Raw genomic sequence first — 18,167 nt, 5'->3', positions numbered from 1 at the left:
GCTCTGGCTTGTCATTGTACACCTGCGCGTCCTGCGGAAGTTGCTGAGTTGCATCTCCTATGCACAGCCAGGGTGCCTTCCAAGGCACTTGGATGGTTCATGTAACGCCAACCAAGTATAAATGTAGATAACAATCTGACTTACTGAATAAAAATTGTCTTTATTGTGCCAAACATTACAAAATGTTTAGTTGATGAAATATACTTGTTGGACCAACAAAATTTGCACTAGAACTAATTATCTAGTTGAAACAACTAACGGTAATCTGACCGGCAGTTTTTTATGAATACATGTTATGTTACGTATTTTTAACACTCGGTTTTGAAGTAAGTTAATTGACTGCTGTTGCTGTGACAAACTAAGGTGTACAATAATCCATGGTTCGAAAGTTAAAACCCAACCCGACTGTAAGTGCAAGTTTTTTTTATTCTGAATCCAGAAAATATCCAGCTTTCTGTGTAACAGCAGAGACCAAGAAAAGTCACGAATTACCTGACTGTAGTAATTACTCCAAAAACAAATATTTCTGCCATACTTATATGATTATAAAATAGTTTTATTAAAACACCTTCTAATGTGAAATTATATTTCAGCCTTACGTGGGCGAATATTGGCAATGTTTGATAGAATAAATAATTATTATCTCTGAAGCCAATGAAGCAGTAGGCAAGGTGCCAGGTATAACTAATAAATGCACACACCAAACCCCAACTTCCAAATAATCTTTTACCTTTTTCCAAAATTCCTCTCTTAAGTAGAAAAAAAATTGTCTTATAATACTAATCATACCACGGTGGTAATCAAGAAAGTAAAAAGTTAGGAAACTTGGTATAGTTAAAAATGAACAAAATATACCAACTTCCGAATTTTCGCCCTTGGGGAGGATTTAGTTTTATATGGAAACATTTTGTATCACCGAAGGCAAGAAACTGATATATATGTATATATACACACATATATATACACATAGTGGGACTTTTACTTTGGCTATGAAACTACCAACTCATTTTCACCACTTTCTAAAATACCACCTATAAAGGGGAAAAGGGGTTTGAGTTGTTTTTATGATAATTCGCATATCCAAAGCTTATCAATCTGAAGTTAAGATATTTGGTCTGAATACCGATTTCTTAAATACGTTTGGGAATTTTTTTTTGGGGTGGGGGGGAGGGGGTCAGGGGAGCAGAGGTATAAATATGGGATGGGTTTAGTTTTATAACGAATACATTCTTACATTCTTTGAATGATTCTTGCAATGGGGAGACTGTTTCGAAATAATTTATTTTACATATGCCATTACTGATTGTCATAGAAAAATCTCCAGGTTGGAAAACAAAGATGACATACATAAACATAAGAAAAACAAGGCCAATATCAGCTGATGTCAGCAAGACCGCACAGTTAAGTATTTGGAAGGGATTCAGTCCGGAAAAAAAATCACAGCACAGACGAACACAATGGGGTGATAACGAGACAATGTATCAAGAATAGTAAATACAGAATAATACTCGTAACTCCAGACAACACGGCTGCACAATTACGAACCCAATGATGAAACTTAACAGATAATCTGACAACATAACGATGACAGTTTGTATGAACACAGAAGGCTTTCTATGACAAACAAAAGTTGTGAAGTTTCGAGAACTGGCATATGATCCCGTCTCTATGGACACTCCATGCTTTCCTCATGGCCAACTATGTTAACTGCTTGCCAATAACCAAACATAAGTCGTTTTCTTTCATGCACAGAGCTGAGCTGCAGCGAAGTCATTACCTCGGGCAAATATGTCGTACAAAAACTATGTGCTGTAATCATGAACACTATGTGAAAGTATCCTCGTGTAGCAACTAGTACATCTATAAACACCTGCATTCACTCTTTAGGGTGCATACCCAATTCCATATTTGGGCATATTTTCACTAAAAAACCACAGAACCTTAAATTAAAAATATATATAAATGTACATTTTTACATTCATTTACAAAAAAAAATGTATTTTCATTCATCTACCTCATTTCCCACAGCTGTAAAAAATTTATTGCACTTTGTTCTGAAATGCAAAACTTTATTTACATACCTCACAGTCTTTAAAGCAATAATTTAGTATAATTATGATTTCACTTGAATTATTAGCATCCCTGAATTTCTTTCCCTGGCACGATGAAAACCTCCTCGTTTACTCACGATCACTGTATAGGCCTCAACACTATCGCATGAGCACACGTGATGAGAACTGGTCCAGCAGAGGCAAGCACCCGCGGCAGTCTCGCCACTCACACGTCAGTCACGAGGGACAGGAGCACGCGAGCCCTAGCAAACACAACACTCGCCCTGCTTGTAGGACAGAGTAGCGCTGGTTCTACAGCACTACTTCTAGTGAGTAGGCATGAAAGAGTCCTCCGGAATGTGAGTATTGCTGAGCCTCACAGCTCTCCTCCAGCCGGGCAAACAGAGAGTTCTCGGTGACGGATGAAGCACTGCGGTGGTCACCACCAAGTCAGGGTGGCCAGGTGTTGCACTGATGGGATGTCCACATGGTGACATGTGCACCATCGAGCACTGGAATGGGCAATCCCGAGGCCTGCCGTGGCGATGGACGCCCTCCAGAACGACACACGGAGGGCCCTGGAAGAGTCATCGAGCCGGGAGCGTCATGTTGAGGCAGAGCTGGTGGTCCCTGACGTCGCCCCAGCCGCCGTTGCTCTTGACGAGCTTCTTCCTGGAGGCCCGGGGGGCGGTGACAGCCAGGGCGGGTGGGTAGAGGTGCTGGCGCGCGGCTTGCAGCAGCCACTGGACGGCTGACAGCGCTGCCCTCGGCTCGCAGTTGGCCTTGCCATGGTGCAGACCACTGCAAGCACCCCGTCACACCTGAGCGTCACTCCTCTTTCATGATGTCACACTGTGTGCACGGCAACCTCAGCACTGATCCACCACCAACAACCATAAGGAAGCTGGAGCAGATTCAACTCAAACACTTGGGCAGCAAGTTACAGCAGTTCTATATCGGCAATGTCTTTGAAAATTAATATTTGTATCTGAGGTTACCAAAACTAATTTTTATTTTTATTATCCGCATTGGAAGATTCTATTTACACAAGATCAACGCACCTAATTTCTAAGAAATGTTATAAATTCATAATAACGATACTGGAATTATGGCAAAGCATCAAGCTACACAGCACAGTGCCCAGGTAGAAAGCACAACAACCAGCACCCACCACTCTCCCAGGTGGAACACTCGCGGCTGCTTCATCATCAGGGTGACCAGGTCCGACCGCAGGCACTGCTGTGCCGAGAACTGCAGGCTCCAGTCCCAGTTGTAGTCGTCATACGTGCAGAACACGTGTGCACACTTCTGCACGGCGCGCCACGTGCTGCCGTTCAGCGCCATGCCCATGTTGTGCTTGTTGCCCGTCCACTGCGCCACCACTGTCTGAGACAAACAAGCACACTCTCCTCACAGCGGTGCTTCAGGCCCAGTTAGTGCTGTTATTGTTCATAGCCGCGTGTAATGATAGCTAGGATCTTGTTGTTTCTGGTATTAAATAGCTGTCGCGGTGGTTCCATGAAAACAAACATATATGAATATTGTACTTGATGGACTGGTATCTGTTTAAGAGAATATCTTCGGGGAAGTGTACTGGTTCTTCATGATAAGAAAACTATCAGCTTGAATACCTCAAAGGTAGAACCAACATTTCAAATAAAATTTATGTTTATATACAGACTGTACCTTGGTGTCTATATATTTGTGGATAGTTATAACTACTAATAAAATACCCAGGTACGTTCACAACGAACGATAAGGTCTAAATGTATCAGATACTGCAGCTAAAGCAGCATAAGGACGGAGGAATGGGTGAGCTGGGAGTCTATTACGGCATTAGGCCTTGCCGAGCCAAGTGGCCTGTAGTAAACCTACGTTTAAAATTGTCCCAGGAAAATAAAATAAGAATGGAATTTTAAAGTAGTAGGTATGTTAGAAAAACTTAATTGATGAAACATATATAATTAAAATTCAAAGAAAAAAATTGCGCCACATAAGTTTTATAATTAGCAGCACACAACGATGGCACAAAAAGCCTAACTTGGCATTATTGATATTTTTATAGAGTCGATTCGGGAATCATATACTTTGTCTACAATTATTGATGAACCAACATTACCAACGAATGGCTTTCATGTTTATGAAATTATAATTAATAATACATGTTAGCTTAAAGATCTAATACCATACTTTCCCAAAATGGCGATCAAACATCTTGGCCACCCAAACACATTGCAAGCATATACAGGCACAACTTGAGCTATTGATGAAAATGGTGATCATGCGTAAAATGTGCACCTTATTAGATTCCTTGCTGAAGTCAAACTTCTTCTGGTACGTGCCGAGGGAGAGGATGTTGCATCGCGGGCAGCTGGTGCGACATGTGAGCTGCATGAGGCGCAGTATGTGTATGAAGTCCTCTGCCACGTAATGGTCCTCCTCCAGAAACAACACCAGGCCTGCACACCCCACACTCCATAAGGTACACTCCCAGTGTTACCACCTGTCACTCATCATGTATAAAGTCCTCTGCCATGCAATGGTTCTCCTCCAGGAATAACACCAGGTCTGCACACCCCACACTCCAGCAGACACACTCCCAGGGTTACCACCTGCCACTCATCATGTATGAAGTCCTCTGCCACCTAGTGGTCCTCCTCCAGAAACAACACCAAGCCTGCACACCCCACACTCCAGCAGCCTAGAACCAGACTAGCCTTGGTGAGAGGCTACTGACTTCATAACTCAACCAGAGAAACCCTTCACAGTAAGTTATGCAAAGACTTAATGGGCAACAGATCGGCTCAAATAAGCATATCTTCCAGCCAGTTCTTCATTTTGTTTTACAAATAGGATTAGTTTTCGGAGAGATCGAGTGGACTCTGCCAATAGCAGCGAGGTGTTTGAGACCGATAGTAACTCGATGGTTCGCGATTAAATGTTTAGGAAGCAATAACTTTTATGCTCGACTGGGATTTTCAGATAAAATTACTTAAATATTACAATTTTTTTTCTTTACAATAGCTTGTGGAGAAAATAAAGTCACCTTACCATATAGCCGAAAAGTGCTATAGTGTTGTTATAATACAATCTTCTCAACTAAATTGAGATTCCTGTGAATAAAATTTTCTCTGCTAAATTAAAATAGAATTGATCTTAACTCACATGTAAATATACCTACAATTAAAATTTCTTTACCAGAGAAAAACATTTTATGTGTATTTCATTCCAAATGTAAAGATCATACAATGTTTAAGTACTACTATAAACACTTTGCTTCATTTTTAACTACAACTCATGTCTGAACGTTCAGAGTTTCCAATAAAAAACACAATCATTTCTCAGTTTTTCATGCTTGCTTGGAATGTTCAAACTTAGTTTTCCTGGGAATGACATACCGCCTGGGCCGCAATTATTTTGTTTTTTCTTGGAATGTTTCAAACTTACTTAGTACACTGGAAATGCGAAAAACACACTTTCCTGTAACAAATTAAAACTCAAATATAATTATAAAAGTAATGTTTTGCAAACTTAACTAGACTAGCCCATGCAAGTATTTATATTAATTTATTTCAACGAAATATATTTTTTATATTCATTTCTCCAGAGCAAAATTAACAATTTAAAATTGGTACCACATGGAGAAACACTAAGAAAATGTTTAATTTTCATTCAGAGGCAATTTTTGATATCAACTGTACTTGAGTTGCGTAAATTATGTGCTGGTAACTTATTAAGAATGTCTCAGATAAGTTCAGCATGCAATAATGCAAAGTAACATTTTATTACTGTGGCCATGCTGTGTCTGTACCTTCATGGTTGTGTGTGACTGTCAACTTGTTGAACACCCAGTTGGCCTTCCACCACCAATGGTGTTTGATCTGAGTGAATTTCGCCTCCCTGTAGTGGCCGTATGAGTCGGGGTGCATAGCATTAACGCACTGCGACTGAATGGCTCTAGAAAACAGTACAGCAAGGTAACTTTGGTTAGATCTGGTAATAGTTCTCATTATTGGTTTCCTGTACCCAGTCGAAGATTAGTTATCATCTTATAACTGTCACATCGCTCGTTTCAAAATGTCACAATGTTAACCAACAATCTGTATTCGCCACAATTACAATCAAACTTATATTATGTCCACCTATCCACTGTAGTAAGCAGATGTGTTCAGCTAAGTGAAAAAATGTGTAATTGGGCGAGAGCTAGGAATTGTGGACCTGGGTGGTGTACAACACACAACTCAATGGGGCTCAAAGATTACTATCTATCACAGGAAACCAACAACAACCAACTGGGAGTCAGTGTGGACTGCAAGCATCACTCACGCCTTCTTCTTGATGTTGCGAGGACAGTCGTCGGACGATTCCCCGGGAAACTCGTGCGGGTGGGTCTGGATGGAGTGCGGGTAGAATATCTGCATGACCTTGCAGAAGTCGACGCTCTGCACCAGCTCGTTCATCTCTTCGTCGTAGAAGTCGTGGCTGAACACCAGCAGCACCTGGTCGATGTCGCGTGCCTGTGCCAGGCTGTGTATGAGGTGCCGCAGGTAGGCCATTCGCCGGTGAACCTGCGCCAGAGGACCGGACTGTAGAGGTGGGTTGTTACAGCAATTTTCGGTATCTGTTCCAACCTGTTACTGATACAGTAATGTACTGGTTACAAGTAGCTGATACTTCTGTATCAGCTAAGCAGTAGCGCAGTAGCGGTCCTAGGAAGCAACAAGGTATCAGCATTCTCGTTACAGATTACACATCCTCAGTGCTGTCATCACCAGCGTAAAAAGGTATCAGTTTTCTCATTCTACATTCTTCGTAATCGAAAAAAGGTATCGATGTTCTCTTTCCACGCCTTTCGTAATCGGAGTCTTCAATCTTTGCAAGGAGCACGCACTGCGCACTGAGCGTACTTTGATGATAAGCCTAAGATGTACATCAAGCCCTGCCCCTGCCCGAACACGCCCGAATATTCACCTTCGGCCAACCTCGGGTTTGTTTTATTTTTGCGCAGGAAAAATGAATTCAAATATTAAAAGTAGTCAGTTAGGTTAGCTACATTAAAACACTTTAGAACACTATGGATGGTTAGTTAGATTAGTATAGCTACATTAAAATAAACAGAGAAATATAAATTTATATAAATAAACCCAAGGTTGGCCGAAGGTGAATATTCGGGCGTGTTCGGGCAGGGACAGAACTTGATGTAGGTACATCTTAGGCTTCCCCCTCCCCTACATTCTTTCCCATCTTTATCCCTTATTCGTCGTGCCGCTCCCTCCCCTTTCACAAGCTCCGCCCAAGTGACCGTCGTCTGCGATCGGGTTCTGCGCACATTGGCCGTGGTGTTGTTCCAGGCGAATTCTAAACAGATACTAAAGTACTTGATACTTGAATAGTGTACTCGTTTGTTGTACTTGATACAGGCGTGTATTAGTTACAAAGTATCTGATTGATACTCTGCAACCCACCTCTACCGGACTGTTGCCCTGCTGCATCATGAGCCTACTAGAGACACCTGACACTTCCCGGTGAACCTGCGCCAAAGGACCGGACTGTTGCCCTGCTGCATCATGACCATTCTACAGACACCTGACACTTCCCGGTGAACCTGCGCCAAAGGACCGGACTGTTGCCCTGCTGCATCATGACCCTTCTAGAGACACCTGACACTTCCCGGTGAACCTGCGCCAGAGGACCGAACTGTTGCCCTGCTGCACCATGGGCCTACTAGAGACAACTGACACTTCCCGGTGAACCTGCGCCAGAGGACCGGTCTGTTGCCCTGCTGCATCATGACCCTTCTACAGACACCTGACACTTCCCGGTGAACCTGCGCCAAAGGACCGGACTGTTGCCCTGCTGCATCATGACCCTTCTACAGACACCTGACACTTCCCGGTGAACCTGCGCCAGAGGACCGGTCTGTTGCCCTACTGCATCATGGGCCTACTAGAGACAACTGACACTTCCCGGTTAACCTGCGTCAGAGGACCGGTCTGTTGCCCTGCTGCATCATGGGCCTACTAGAGACACTTGACACTTCCCGGTGAACCTGCGCCAGAGGACCGGTCTGTTGCCCTGCTGCATAATGGGCGTACTAGAGACACTTGAAACTTCCCGGAGAACCTGCGTCAGAGGACCGGTCTGTTGCCCTGCTGCATCATGGGCCTACAAGAGACACTTGCCACTTCTCGGTGAACCTGCGTCAGAGGACCGGTCTGTTGCCCTGCTGCATCATGGGCCTACTAGAGACACTTCACATTTCCCGGTGAACCTGCGTCAGAGGACCGGTCTGTTGCCCTGCTGCATCATGGGCCTACTAGAGACACTTGCCACTTCCCGGTGAACCTGCGCCAGAGGACCGGACTGTTGCCCTGCTGCATAATGGGCGTACTAGAGACACTTGCCACTTCCCGGAGAACCTGCGTCAGAGGACCGGTCTGTTGCCCTGCTGCATCAAGGGCCTACAAGAGACACTTGCCACTTCTCGGTGAACCTGCGTCAGAGGACCGGTCTGTTGCCCTGCTGCATCATGGGCCTACTAGAGACACTTCACACTTCCCGGTGAACCTGCGTCAGAGGACCGGTCTGTTGCCCTGCTGCATCATGGGCCTACTAGAGACACTTCACACTTCCCGGTGAACCTGCGTCAGAGGACCGGTCTGTTGCCCTGCTGCATCATGGGCCTACTAGAGACACTTGCCACTTCCCGGTGAACCTGCGCCAGAGGACCGGACTGTTGCCCTGCTGCATCATGGGCCTACTAGACACACTTGACACTTCCCGGTGAACCTGCGTCAGAGGACCGGTCTGTTGCCCTGCTGCATCATGGGCCTACTAGAGACACTTGCCACTTCCCGGTGAACCTGCGCCAGAGGACCGGACTGTTGCCCTGCTGCATCATGGGCCTAATAGACACACTTGACACTTCCCGGTGAACCTGCGCCAGAGGACCGGTCTGTTGCCCTGCTGCATCATGGGCCTACTAGAGACACTTGCCATTTCCTGTTGAACCTGCGCCAGAAGACCAGTCTGTTGCCCTGCTGCATCATGGGCCTACTAGAGACACTTGCCAAATCCCGGTGAACCTGCGCCAGAGGACCGGACTGTTGCCCTGCTGCATCATGGGCCTACTAGACACACTTGACACTTCCCGGTGAACCTGCGCCAGAGGACCGGTCTGTTGCCCTGCTGCATCATGGGCCTACTAGAGACACTTGCCACTTCCTGTTGAACCTGCGCCAGAGGACCAGTCTGTTGCCCTGCTGCATCATGGGCCTACTAAAGACACTTGACACTTCCCGGAAAACCTGCGCCAGAGGACCGGTCTGTTGCCCTACTGGATCATGGGCCTACTAGACACACTTGACACTTCCCGGTGAACCTGCACCAGAGGACCGGTGTGTTGCCCTGCTGCATCATGGGCCTACTAGAGACACTTGCCACTTCCTGTTGAACCTGCGCCAGAGGACCGGTCTGTTGCCCTGCTGCATCATGGGCCTACTAAAGACACTTGACACTTCCTAAAAACCTGCGCCAGAGGACCGGTCTGTTGCCCTGCTGCATCATGGGCCTACTAGAGACACTTGACACTTTACGGTGAACCTGCGCCAGAGGTCCGGTCTGTTGCCCTGCTGCATCATGGGCCTACTAAAGACACTTGCCACTTCCCGGTGAACCTGCGCCAGAGGACCGGTCTGTTGCCCTGCTACATCATGGGCCTACTAGAGACACTTGACACTTCCTGGTGAACCTGCGCCAGAGGGCCAGTCTGTTGCCCTGCTGCATCATGGGCCTACTAGAGACACTTGCCACTTCCCGGTGAACCTGCGCCAGAGGACCGGACTGTTGCCCTGCTGCATCATGGGCCTACTAGAGACACTTGACACTTCCCGGTGAACCTGCGTCAGAGGACAGGACTTTTGCCTTTGTCACCACTTCCCCATGCCAGGTGTGATGATAACCCCAGCCCTCTACAGCAATTGTGGCTAACATATGCAGCACAAACATAAATTCAAAATTAATAAAAAACATCCGCATATTTTTTCTTATGTGCTTTTGTAGGTACCAAAAAGAGTCCCGGTAAATTCAGATTAAAGAAAATTTATCCTGTATGTACTCAACAGAAAATTTGCAGAGTACAGTTTAGTGGTGGCTACAAAGTACACAACTCTGTGTGTGAGGGGGGGGGGGGGGGGGTAATCAGTTTAGAGGTGGCAGTTTGAATATTTTTGGTTATCATGGCAATGAGTTGAGTGTTTGATTTCCTGAAACCTGTACATTAAATTCTGAACAACAAGAATGTAACATTACAAGAGGCCAGCCCTACATTTAAGCTTGTTGCCTTCCGCGGGGGTACGCGATGGTGCGTGATTGAAGCAGAATGTGCTTCAAGTGGACGCGGCCTAGCCACCACACCATCAAGTAGCGGTCCTAGTCATCAGCTAGGGAGACATCCCCGGAGCCCACGGAACACGAGCAGCTCGCGAGGCGGCGGCTACCTGCACCACGATGACCAGAGTGTCGTTCCGCACGGGCCCGAACACGTCCTCGTTGAGCACTGCCTGCGCCTCGTTGTAGCGCTCGAGGCTGCGGCGGATGTCGGCGATGCCGGGCTGACTGGTGCTGCCGCGCTGCGCCCGCGCCCTCGGAGACGTCGTGGAAGTGAGCTCTGCCGCCCCTCGGTGGCCGGGAGAGGGAGCCTCTGCCCCCGGGGGCGGGCCGCCCCCCTCGGCGCTAGAGGCGGGCCTCGCCACCTGCAGGTGTAGATGCAGCCACAGCAGCGTCGCCAGGACCACACAGGCGGCAGTGCGCGTGCATCTGCCCGCCCTCCGCCGCCACAGCGCCATGCCTGCCACGCGTCATGCTGCAACACACGCGTCATGCTGCAACACGCCGCAACACGCCGTGTCAAAGCACAAGCCTGCCATCTGCACCTCTGTATGCTGCAGCATACACCACACATTTAGGGGCGAAGCCAGGGGGAGGGGGGGTTTAGGGGTTCAACCCCCCCCCCCCCCCCCCCAGCACCAAATCTTTAATTAATTTCTTATTCATCACTCAAACAAATTTCATATTAAAATTAATAAATTTTTTACCATTACAATATTTAAATTTAAGTACCGAAAACTGCTAAAATAGCACTATTTTACACCTTAAAATCCAAATTTTCCCGGGGGAGGACCCCCCCCCCACCACCCGCTTTAATACAGGGGGGGTGGGGGCCATGCTTCTTAACACGCCCCATACACAAATACTGGCTACGCCACTGCACACATTACATGTTAAGATTTATTAATTTGATTATATTATTATTTACTCTTAGTGATAAGCAGTATTGTAATATTATGTAATGAATATTTTGATTGGTCACTTAATTCAAAGTGAACATAAAATTACTGATCGGCAACTTTCCCTTACTCCTCGCGCTAGGAGCTTGGTGCGAGGAGCCTGCACTCGAGGGCCGACGAGAAGAGGTGCCGGCAACCTGGAGACTCCACTTGGAGACTTCAATGCAGGAAAGAAAGGAAGCATGTGTGGGGGCCTGCGGCGAATACATTATCAAAACAGGAACTTAGAAAGTACGAGAACACTGTCTTCTACGGTGCGTGGAGTTCACTCCGAAATATTTTAGAGGATTGTTCACGCTTCACGTGTTAATTTTTAACGTTAAAAGGTTTTTATTTTTTATTTGTAATATATCATAATTAATTTCTTCAGTAAACTGTGAGATGTTGTTTGATAATCTTCAGGTATTGTTTCAAGATTAACTGAGTTTAATCGTAACCTATATGTTAAACATTAATTTATTTGTAGTCTGAACAGTGAATGTTGCAATTCCACTGAGTCCGAGTGAACGTTACATGTTTTCTCAACTTGTATTGATTCTAAGCTGTCAACACTAATTGAAGTTGTTGGCTTGAAGTGTTAGGTTCGTGTTTTCCCCCACCCCCGCCTCTGCTAATCCCTCACCCTCTGCTGATCAGAGTGGGTGGATGTTGTCATGAGTCAGTTGTTATTACTATCATCGTTGATTTAAACTAAGTTTATATTGTGTGAGTTAATATTACAGGGTAACTTATGATTAAAAAATTTCTTTTCAAAGCAATAAATAATTGGAAATTATTTACTGTCGAAGTTGTAATGTAGCGTGAGTCAAAATTGAACGATCTGTTATTTAACATATTTAAAATGAATCGTTTACACTGCATCACTTAATCCTTGGTTTAAATTATAAATGCGATGAACTTTATATGTATTTTGTCAAACAATTCACAAGTCTAGCCAGAGTACTAAAATTTTTAATTTCTTTTAGTAACATGGTTAAATAAGAATTAAAATTTTTGAAGTGGGTTTAGAATAGCTCCTAGAAGAGGAAATGTTTTTTTTTTAACTTTTAGTTTCCGAATTTGGCAATAATGCATTCAGAGAGAAGGCATTCCTCTCGGCACGAACTTATTTTAAGAATGACCCATTCACGTTTGTTAGTTTGGCGACCATGCTGCTATTGTGGGTGTTTGAAGCGGCAGTGTGTGTACATGGCAGATAAGATATAAAGATATACGGCTGTGTCGCAGAGACTGCAGATATCAGAGGGGAAGCAGGCACCTGGAGTTTGTCCACGTCAGCTGATAAGCGATATTGTACTCGAAAATACTGTGGCCTTGCATGTTTCTGGCCATTATCACAAAGTTATTAGACACAGAGTATTTGGCGAAAGTGTATATGTGCAAGCTAATGACTGGATGTTACAAGTTTATCTGAATTTTACATAGGGTTTTGCGCTCATGTTTGAGTGTGATCAATTCTTTCCCTGAACCAACCAAACTCCGGCATATCCAGGATATAGTGCCGTTGATTATTGTGCACTGTAGCTAGAAATAATTTATTGTCAATGAAAATATCTGAAATATATATAATTATATTATACTATTATACTATGAGCCTTCAGCGTTATTTTTTTCTGTCTCTGGCTACCGACTGTTGTCTGTAAAGGAATTTCTCGTTAGTTTCGCAAGGAGAAATTCTGCTACTGGAACTATCGAAGCCGTGCTAACGGCTTAGCAGCCTCGCAATGAGGTTTGCAATCCTTTAACACCCAAAGAAGCCATTTATAGTATCGAAAAATTACTTGCATAAATATTATCGCAGTAAAATCACCATTCGTAGACGAGTTCTGGGTGGCGCTGAGAGCTAAGACGTCTCCATTGTACACTCAGTGCGGTTTTCGTTACTTGACGCTTTGTCGTTCCGTGCCACGGAGCTAGAGGGGTTACAGTGCCATGATCCCTATGCAGAGCTACTTATAAACATATCGATACTTTTATAAATAGTGGTGAATAACTAACATGTGCCACCCAATCCTATCAACTAGATAACGCGGGGTTGTCACGGTCTCACCTTGGAGAGTGCGGGTTCCCGTAGACTCCTGACACTGCGTCTAGGGCACCTGTCCCCACCCCCTTTGAGACACCAACCAGCGGTGCAGTCACCATCTCGCAGCCTGACAGGGCGTGGTCGACACACCGTTGTGCTGAGTGCTCAGCGATAACAGACAAACGAAACACAGGTTGCTTCGCGGCGCAGACCTGGCCACCAACAGGACTGGACAGGAGCAGGGCCGCAACTAGTGGAGGGGGGGGGGGGGGGGCGGCAAGCGGGGCATCCGCCCCGGGCGCAAAGCTGTGGGGGCGCCGAAATCGCTTGCATTGTAATTCCTACTACAACTGGTAACTGGTAAAAAGTTTTTTAACTTGCATGCCAGGAATGTCTAATCTGATTTACAATATAACGTCTCAACATATTTATTTTAAAATACTCTGAGAAAAATGTTAAGTTCATCATTAACATAAAAAATTGTAAAGGGAGAAGTTAGAAAGTTTTAATGCGTCCTCTATACGAATACAGTACAATGTTGTCAGAGAGGGTGGTACCACTGGCTGTGAGGAAGAGCATCCTCTATTAGCTATAATGATATCATCAAAATCTTTGCTGCAAGAAGGTCTCGCAAGTTGACTTTGAATCTTTAAAAAACATTTATGACGACAATTTAATGAACAAGTCTAGTGATTATACGGACTACCTTATGGACATAGTGGGTTCATGCATGGAAGTTACAGTAGCACAGAAACTGTTACATTTAGGTACGGAAAATGCTTAAATAGCACCATTTTTCCGTGGGAGGGCCCCCGGACCCCCCCGCTTTATTGGTGTGGTATGTGCAAAAAAAGAGTGGGGGGCGCATGAATCCATTCATGCCCCGGGTGCCAGAGACTCTAGTTGCGGCCCTGGACAGGAGTGCGGAGTGTGAGCGCAGTAGGACGTGCCTCACGCCGCGCTTGTGCGGTCATAGGGGCGGCGCGGCGGCCGACACGCTTTCCACAGTCGCCCTTATCTCTCTCGCCCCCACAGCACGCGTCACTTCAGGCGCATGAACACCTTCACGTGGCTACCTTAACAACTTTAACTTATAAAAGCGTATGCCATTTAAATATTATATACTATATTTGTACAAAATACATATAAATCAGTTGAAATTATTAACTGATGTAAGGCACGCCACGTGTGCCTGGCCGGATTGCAAGGCTCCTCGCTACCCATCTCCCTCCGCTCCCCCCGCACCATCCCACTGCGGGATATCATCACCTTTAGCAGCCTGGGAATTCCGTGCTTAAAGAGGCCACCACGAGGAGTGGCGTGAATAAGCGTCGTTGTTCTGGGTGTTTCAGGCGTCGGGTCGACCCGGGATGACGCGACTCGTCACAGCCACTCTCGTCCCTTCGAGAAGGACGCCACAGGTATATAAGCGACAACGCCGGCCTCCGCGGCAGTTCCGAGAGTTCGGAGATGTGAAGGGAAGTGCGACATCGGCGAAGAGGGTGAGAGACCACACCCTCCACCCCATGACAGCAGCGCGACGCGGAGCGGCGGGACCGCGCGAGTGCGACCGAGTGGACAGGCGCGAGGTAAGGGGCGAAGCACTGTTGAGCCTAGCTCCAGCGAGGAGTGCGAACTGTGGAATTTGACAGACATTGAGTGACTTGCGAATAAACATTTTTAAGTGTCAGTGAATTGTGATCGGACAAATTTTAAGTACAATTATTTATTAGTAATGTAAATATTAGTAATTAATAAAACTGTAATGAAACTTAATTGAGCTATCCCTTACGAATGCAGTTGTTCGCACACAGGTCGTAACAATATTATTATAGAAAATAAAAATATATATAATTATCCTTACTAATATTATAAATGCGAATGTGAGTTTGTTTGTTTGTTTGTTACGCTTTCACGCGGAAACTACTCAACCGATCATCGCGAAATTTTGGGCGCATATTTTAAAGGGTATAGTAAAGGTCATTGGACACGTTTTATAAATTAAAAAAATATATATTTTTTTGGAAGGGCAAAAAAATTGATATTGGTTTGTATGATCGTCCGACTGAGAGTTTGAGTAAGTTGAATGAAATTTAACGCCATCTGGCGTTTCAATAAGTAAATTAAATAATTCACCAATCTAATACTGTAATACCAGCGGTAAATACACTATTCAATTTTATTTTTCTGTCACCGCAAAGCAATACTTAAACTTTTTTTTTTTTAATTTTTGAGTTTAGGTGTCTGTCTATTTTCTTCGGTGATGGTTGTTTTGACGTTGATACTGAAGGTTATATTTTACTTTTAAAAGAATTTTGTAATTTAGTAGAAAATGATGTGAATATTATTACCCAAGTTTTCCCGGACTTGCAACAAAATTTGAATAGTGATCAGTGGTTGTGCGCAAGAGCAATTTTGGCGCCAAATAATTATATCGTTAATAAAATCAACACTTATATTTTAAAAGAGGTGCAAGGGGAAATGAAGAAGTATTTGTCAATTGATACAATCATCACTTGAACTTTCGGGTGTACCCTCACATAAACCTCAAATGAAACTAAATGTACAAGTCATACTTATGCGAAATCTAGATGCTCCTCGACTATGTAATGGAACGAGGCTTCGAATCATACATTGAGGCAGAATATACTTGGTGCCACCATTTTAACAGGTGTCGGTAAAGGGGAAAGTGTTATCATACCTCGAATTCCAATTATCCCCACTGATCTACAGTTCCAATTCAAAAGAGTTCAGTTTCCCGTCAGGCTTAGTTTTGCTGTTACCATCAACAAAGCGCAAGGGCAAACATTGCAGGTAGCAGGGGTGCATTTGCAAAATAGCTTTTCCCATGGCCAACTATATGTAGCCTGTTCACGTGTGTCCAATGCCCGAATCTACACATGTTTGCACCGGACAGAAAAACTTATAACATAGTATACAGGAGCATCCTAGAATAATACTCTGATTTAAGTTCTTTTAAAGAAAAATTAATTTATTATACGTTAATACTTTGAACTTTTTAAAATTGTATTATTTAAAATTATTTATTTTTGTAATAGTGAATCATATTTCAATAAAGCATTTTTTCAGTTTTTTTAGCCTAATTGTATGATAGAATTTTTAAATACTGATGATCCCAGTCACGCAAAAAAAAATTACCATATTATTTTATTTTCTTTGCAATGATCTTTGATACTTATTTAAGGATATCAACGCGAGCGAAGCCGCGGGTAAAAGCTAGTTCTTTTTAATTTTAGTAATGTTAAAATAACTCAAATATTTAAGTTGACTGTTATTTTCACTAATACGTGGATTTATTTTTATCTTAAATTTTAAATATCTAAATTAAAATGTTAATTTACCATAACATAATTTTGCATAGATCAAGCATTTAAGATACAAATATTGTTTTTGTAGCCTTGCATTTCTATATATATATATATATAACTCTCTTTATATAGGTATATGTTACCGCACGTAGACATAATGTTGTTAAGTAGCATCAACACAAATGCTAGCCTTCGTGACGTGAGGTTATATTTCGTTATTATGTGCATTTGTGGAGGGCGTATGCAGAAGGGTTGATGAAGAGATGCTTCACACGAGCTCTCTCTCACTCTCTCTCCTCAAATCATAAAAAAAATGTATCATTCTCACAAACGAAATGAAATAATTTCAACACAAGCAGCGGGCAAAGTGGTTCTCCCTCCGCAAAAACCAAACCGAAACGAAATTCTGCGTGCGCTCCTGCAGTTGCGCAGTTGATGTAAGAACAAATGAATAAACGACGATGACGAGCACGTCGCTCGAGACGCGCACGGCGACCGTTACCACAGCGACTGGAGACGCGCACCGGCGCCGGCCTCGCTCGCCTGGTCCTGGACTGAGGCCAGAGACCACGCGGCGCGGCTATCGCGAGGCCGGTATCTGCGACCAGATAACACTGCCAGGATAGCAGCGCCACTCGGCCGCACTCAGCAGGGCCTGAAGGGCGATAGTGGCTCGCTGGGACACTGCCGTACTACAGTCGACAAACAATGGTTACACACCTCCACTTTTACTTGTTAAAATACTACGTAGAAAATTTTGCGTATTTAAAAACTCTTGTGAAAACACACATTTCAGACATTTTCACCGCCTGGAAACCAGATATTGAACAAAAGATGTAGCTACATACACTGTCGATGCTATAGCACAGGTTCTTAAATGCGATACACGCTTGCATGGAATTGTTTACTCTTCGACCAACAACCACGTGTGCGTATTCCTACGAGCATGATAGCTCCCAAACACAGCAGGACACGTAGTTGCGAACGGACGGCTGTAAGCGGCCTCCTGATTGGTGCGCCTCACGCGGGATAACTTACAATAGAAGAAGTAGGCACCGAGGAACTCACAAGGAGGCGTGGCGAGGCAGGCTGCAGCATAGCGGAGGCTGCGAGATGTGTAGCCCCGCGGGAACGGCGGAGGAGCCACTGGAGCCAGCCCCCACAGGAGTCGCGGATGTCCGCCGTCGCGACAGGAAGTGACGGACTGATACCCCCCCCCCCTCCCCCACCACCCTCCGAGCAAACAGCTCAAGTCATGGCCGCAACATAGCTGATAAGGGCTCTGGCTGACACAGTCGCCATAAAACAAACAGCACGTGGAACTATTTAGGTATCAGGATGCGAAAGGAGGGGGGAGTTAAGTTTCGAGATTATTTCAGTGCCTCGGTTTGTCCTGACAGGACGTCAACTGTAA

The 18,167-nt window shown here is 44.7% G+C and overlaps 1 protein-coding gene across 3 annotated transcripts; it reads right to left on the bottom strand.

Annotated features, from left to right (window-relative positions):
* Positions 1-1,262: 1,262 nt before the first annotated feature.
* LOC134542371 (alpha-1,6-mannosyl-glycoprotein 2-beta-N-acetylglucosaminyltransferase-like) lies at positions 1,263-17,907 on the bottom strand. 3 transcript variants are annotated; one of them, XM_063386553.1, is made up of 7 exons: positions 17,822-17,907; positions 10,550-10,914; positions 6,378-6,619; positions 5,863-6,008; positions 4,350-4,510; positions 3,223-3,437; positions 1,263-2,852 (listed from the first exon to the last, which is right to left on the bottom strand). In XM_063386553.1, the coding sequence occupies exons 2-7, from the start codon at positions 10,895-10,897 to the stop codon at positions 2,639-2,641; spliced, it is 1,326 nt and encodes a 441-aa protein (XP_063242623.1). In that variant the 5' UTR covers positions 10,898-10,914; positions 17,822-17,907; the 3' UTR covers positions 1,263-2,638. The 3 variants fall into 3 exon arrangements, with proteins under 3 accessions (XP_063242623.1, XP_063242621.1, XP_063242622.1); XM_063386551.1 differs by having other exon boundaries at positions 17,792-17,882; XM_063386552.1 differs by lacking the exon at positions 17,822-17,907 and adding an exon at positions 17,256-17,762.
* Between the last annotated feature and the right edge of the window lie 260 nt (positions 17,908-18,167).

Source organism: Bacillus rossius (assembly GCF_032445375.1).
Source record: "Bacillus rossius redtenbacheri isolate Brsri chromosome 4 unlocalized genomic scaffold, Brsri_v3 Brsri_v3_scf4_2, whole genome shotgun sequence".
In the NCBI taxonomy this organism is placed as follows: domain Eukaryota; kingdom Metazoa; phylum Arthropoda; class Insecta; order Phasmatodea; family Bacillidae; genus Bacillus; species Bacillus rossius.
This window is presented reverse-complemented; position numbering and strand designations above follow the sequence as displayed.

Coding starts and splice junctions, on each gene's coding strand:
- LOC134542371 (XM_063386553.1), bottom strand. CDS start 10,897: ATGGCGCTGTGGCGGCGGAGGGCGGGCAGATGCACGCGCACTGCCGCC. Junction 6,009..6,377: donor CGCAACATCAAGAAGAAGGC/GTGAGTGATGCT, acceptor ACTGTTTTCTAG/AGCCATTCAGTCGCAGTGCG. Junction 3,438..4,349: donor TCAGCAAGGAATCTAATAAG/GTGCACATTTTA, acceptor TGTTTGTCTCAG/ACAGTGGTGGCGCAGTGGAC.